General features: G+C 54.7%; 1 protein-coding gene across 1 annotated transcript; it reads right to left on the reverse strand.

Annotated features, from left to right (window-relative positions):
- Positions 1–1,913: 1,913 nt before the first annotated feature.
- LOC103275095 (putative MAGE domain-containing protein MAGEA13P) lies at positions 1,914–2,561 on the reverse strand. Its single transcript, XM_008072515.2, has one exon. It carries the CDS (start codon positions 2,517–2,519, stop codon positions 1,914–1,916), a length of 606 nt encoding a protein of 201 aa, XP_008070706.2. The 5' UTR covers positions 2,520–2,561.
- Between the last annotated feature and the right edge of the window lie 2,390 nt (positions 2,562–4,951).

A 4,951-nucleotide genomic window follows, 5' to 3' on the forward strand; every position in this document is an offset into this window, starting at 1 on the left:
TAGTCCTTGCTTATAGTGGGCCAAAGTACACTCAAGATCACCTAATCATAATGCAGTTTTAACGAAGTGGGCTCTTGATTCTCCTAGGCCAGGGGAAAATAATGCCAGTCTAGTGGCTTCTGGCATCATTTCAAGGGAGTTGTGGGCTGTCATCTGGGCACGGACTGTGTCCCCCTCCCCCTCCCTCAGGAGCAGCCTCAGGCCACGGCTGGTCTCTGAAGGGTTTGCATATTCCCAATAAGGGGTCATGGGATGCAAGTGGCCAAGAAAAGTTGAAAGCGCTGCATCGGTTACTCTTCATTGATCTAATTGTAAACACTGGATAGTAATTTGTTTTCTTTAGTTGGAGTCTCTGTTGCCCAGGCTGGAGTACAGTGGCACACTCACAGCCACCAGAGCCTTGACCTGCAGGGCTCAGGTGATCCCTCTGCCTCAGCCTTCCAAGTAGCTCGAACTAGCAGCACATGCTACCAGCTGGCTAATTTTTTGTTTTTTGGTTTTTTTTATCATTGTAGAGACAAGCTCTTGCCAAGTTTCCTGGGCTGGTCTTGAATGCCTGGGCCCAGGCATTTCTCTCAAATCCACCTCTCAAAGTGCTGGAATGACAAGTGTGAGCCACCGCAACTGGCTTGGATAGGAATTTAACTAAGCGACTTGCTTATCTATACAACTGTTTTCTGTACAACCCCCAGGGGCCTTTGCTTGTGGACTGCAGATTCTTCACTGACTTGATACCATCAGTGCCTCCCTGAAGTCCAGATAAAACAATCTTATTCCCTGCTGGACCTCCAGGCAACTTCTTTGGAATAGGCAGGCATTACACACAAGCTCTCTCAGATATGGGGTTTCTGCGCTATGGTAGTATTCCCTATTTTTTCAGGAAACCTTTGCAACTGATGTGTATAGAACATCTAGTTCATGTTCTCCATTCACCCGTACTGGGACAGGATTGCAGGACACCCTCCACATTTGGCCCAGGAAGGAACTGCTAAGAATGGTTTTCCATTCCAGACTTTTCTCTCAACTGTAAGACACCCCTTTTGAGAGTATGGCCGCTGCCAGCACCCAGCATATCTTAAATGTAACTCCCCACAGATAGAATGGCAGTTTTGCAAAGCCCCAAACTACTTTGTCTCAGGGCACTTATATTCAACTGCTCCCACCTGAAGCCCTGCCGCCTCACCCCTCCTTTCCTGGTTCTGTACGTCTTAGAGGACATTGCACCATCTTCCTTATTGCTGCGCTGAGACTCTACCATTCTATGGGTATAGGTGTGTCTTACTTATGCTGGGATCCCCACTCCTAACACAGCACCTTCCCCAGAGCAGATCACTATGAATGTCTGGGGCAAGAATGAGCCACGGAGAAAATGGTTTCACTTAAGATTTAATTTCCTTTATGTTATTGAATAAGCAAAGAGCATCTAAGGATACATCACTTAGTCTTACATAACAACAGGCTAAAATATATGGTGATCCAGTAATTAGCTATCCATTGTGTTTCTTTCTGTGTATGTCCTTTATTGTCAGACTCTCTCACTTGGAACACCATATAATCTTGTGACAGATAACCGAAAAGTGGGAGATTACCAAATTTTCTTTTGCAAAGTAGCAAAGTCCTTATGCTTGAGCCTGATCAACAGCTATAAAAGTGTGAACGCTGTTATCCATAACCTTACATCCTGAAACGAATCAAACGTTGCCCTACAAGAAACAGTGAAAAACAGCAGAAAGAAAAAAAATCTCAAAGTCACTCAAAAAGAACAGGAACAAAGAGGCGTTACATACTGTGTTCAGCTCCGCTCAGGCCCTCCCCTCCTTCAAGTGTTGGCTGTCTTCCTACAATACACGGTAAAGAATCTGTTTCAGACCTGAGGCTCGGTGAAGCTATCAGACTTGGCCCTGGAATGTGCACTAACCATCTGTGGTGGCAACGTGAGCCTGAGCTTTTTCTTCTTCGTCTCTCAAAGCTTCCTTGTACAAGGATGAGAAGGAAGTGGCGTCATACCCAGCCACCTTGGAGAAGAACTTTAAGACTTTCATTTTGCTGGTTTCAGCGTGAGCCCTTGGGCCCCACAGGAATTCGTAGCATGGGGGATAAGTGTTTGGTACCTGCCGGTACTCCAGGTATTTTTCCTGCACCAGATCTCTGGTGATAAACTTCCTAGGCTCCCCATAGATGAAATCCGTCCTGGTGTCATACACCCCAATCTTATTGAGCACCTCCCAGATCTTCTCTTCAGGGGCACAGTTGCCCTCCATGAAGATGATACCGAGGATGAGGATGAGGAGGCCGGTCTTGGGCATGCCCTGGTCATCGCTCAGCCTCCCGTCGTAGGTGAGGTCCAGTGTCTTGTCGAGCACATAGCAACGGCTGACAAGGTCCACTTTCCTCACGTCAATGCCAAAGACGACCTCCATGCATTCACAGGCTTTCAGGAAGATCACGGGGAAGTGCTCCTTGTACTCTTTGATGACACTCTTCAGCATTTCTTCCTCCGTGACGGGCTCTTTGGACATACACTTCACACTCAGGAACTTGACCAACTCGGCCACTTTCTTCTCTAGCATGTTACTGAACAAGGGCTTAGGACCTGGCCAGGCCTGAGAGGTGCTTGGATCCTTCTTTTCCTGGCTTCCAGAACCCTCATCAGATTGGCTCCATGGAGCAGCTCTGACGGCAGAAGAGGAGGAGCAGGATCTCTCTGGACTCTGAGGAGGAGCCAGTGTGCCAGCATCAGGCACTTCCTCTGGGATTCCCCAGAGTCGAGTCGAGGACGAGGCAGCTGTGGCCTGCCCCTCCTCAGCTACAGGAACCTGCGCATCCACCTGGCCCCGCGACTCTCTTTGGGCCTGGCCACCTTGCTCAAGCTCGCAGCGCTGACTCTTCTGACCGTGGGGCATCATGACCGGTGTCAGGGGCCGCTAAAGGGCGAGTAGGCGGGAGGGCGTGGGCAACGGGATCCCACAGGCCTGAGGGAAAGAAGGGGAGGGTTAGAAGCCTCACACTTGGCAGTGCTGACAAAGGCTGACTGACAGGTCTTCTCCTTAGGTGGTTCCCTAGGGCCTGACAAGTCTCCTGTCCTCCTGGTCAGCCTGCTCCCCGAGAACTTGAAGGAGGACGTAAAATGGCTCCTTAGGGTATAGCCAGCAGGCAGAGCACGAGGCTCTAGAGCTGACATGATTGTGGGTGGGGCTGGGGGCTGTGGGGCCTTTGGTATGCATTCAGGAGGTGAACTTCACCTGGACTCCTGGCACTGGCTGGGCCTCCTGTGCTCCGCGACCTGAGGACACTGCTTCAGATTAAGGCCCTCACTGCTCGTTCCTGGGGCTCCTGGAAGGAGAACTATGACTATGAGTGCCGACTATGAGTGCAGCCCTGGGCCCCCTAGCACTGGCCTGAGGGGGAGGCCAGAGTCTGTCCCAACCCGCTGTTGAGGTGTGGATCGTGATCCCCTCGGTGCTCACTCTGGGTCTTCATCTTTCCCCCGTGAGCCCCTGGTCCTCACCCCTCTGTCGACCTCTAGACACCAATGAGAAGAAAGCGACTGGTCCCCATTCCTAGTCACATCCTGCCCAGGGACTCCCAGGGCTGAAAGCAAGGGCCCGCTGGACTCCGGGTCAGGGGAGGGGGTGGTTCCTGAAAAGGTAACATCTGCTTCGGTCCTCATTTTGAGCCTGGCAGGGACAGGGACCCCATGCTGAATTTCCAAGACGTTCAGCTGAACTGATGTCTGCCCCGCAGACCGAGCTTTCTACGGTCTGAGACCACAAATGCGGGCGTGAGGCCCCATGATACGGGGCCCACTGTGCCCCAAGGCCTCCCGGGGCTGACAGCAGGGACAAAGTGGGAGACTGGCCCCATCTTTCCAGGTGTGGAAAGGTTCCCTTAGTCCTCGCTTCGGATCCAGACTTTGACTACTGGCAGAGCCTGGCACTCTTCCCTCTGCCGACCCGAGGTCGCCCAAACCCGACCTCACTGAGACCACGCCCAGTGGACATCAGGAAGCACCACACATCACATGGGTCACGCCTGCCTGGCGCCTTCCAGGGCCGACAGCCAAAACAGGGCTGAAGCCTCCTTTGTTTCGGGGTGCCAGCTCCCCGTAGTGACTTCCTCGGGACCCACACCTTGATATACGGCGAGGCCTGGGCCTCCGCTTTACGCTTCCCTGAGGCCGTAGCCCTCAGATGAGACCTCACTCCTCTCAGCTTCCCCCCGTGGAGGTCAGGAGACACAACACGTGGCCAAGCTGCTCGGGGTCTCCCAGGGCGGGCAGTCGGGTCAGAGCAGGCTTCCGTGGGAGCCCCTACTCTGTGTCTCTCCGTTGGGGAAGTACCCTCGCTCTTCCTGGACGTTGCCAGAACGACGCCCAGCCGGGGCTCTGGGGGCGGGCCAGCCCACTCTGCCTACCGGCCAACCTTTCCCTCCGGCCTCGGTGCCGTATGCCTCAGCTGGCCATCCGGGAAGCGCGGAGGGCGGTGGCAAGCGCTGCTGCCCTCACAGCCTGGTCGAGGGGCTTCCCCCCACAGAAGCCACGCTCCGTGGAGCCCCCGGCGGCTTCTCGGAGAGGCCTCCCTGGCCCTCCCTCAAGATCTGGACCCCGGCCGGGCACGGCGGCTCACGCCTGGAATCCCAGCACGTCGGGGGCCCGAGGCGGGAGAACTGCCTGAGCCCAGGAGCCGGCTGACCCACAGAGGAGAAGCAGCGCGACCGTGTCTGTGTGTACACACCACACACACACACACACACACACACACACACACACACAGCCGGGAGGGGTGGTGGGCCCACCACCCCGTCCGTCCCCCCAGTCCCAGTTCCTCTTCAGCCTGAGGCGGAAGGGTCGCCTGAGCACAAGAGGCCGGTGTTATGGTGCGAGCGAGCAGTAATGGTGCCCCTGCACTCCAGACTGGTGACGACACGGTGACGCGAGGGCGAGGGCGAGGGC

Source organism: Carlito syrichta, unplaced genomic scaffold, assembly GCF_000164805.1.
Source record: "Carlito syrichta isolate Samal-C Ts95f unplaced genomic scaffold, Tarsius_syrichta-2.0.1 Scaffold315307, whole genome shotgun sequence".
Classification (NCBI taxonomy): domain Eukaryota; kingdom Metazoa; phylum Chordata; class Mammalia; order Primates; family Tarsiidae; genus Carlito; species Carlito syrichta.

Bases quoted from the DNA above. Each gene is read 5' to 3' on its own strand.
- LOC103275095 (XM_008072515.2), bottom strand. From the start codon at position 2,519: ATGTCCAAAGAGCCCGTCACGGAGGAAGAAATGCTGAAGAGTGTCATC.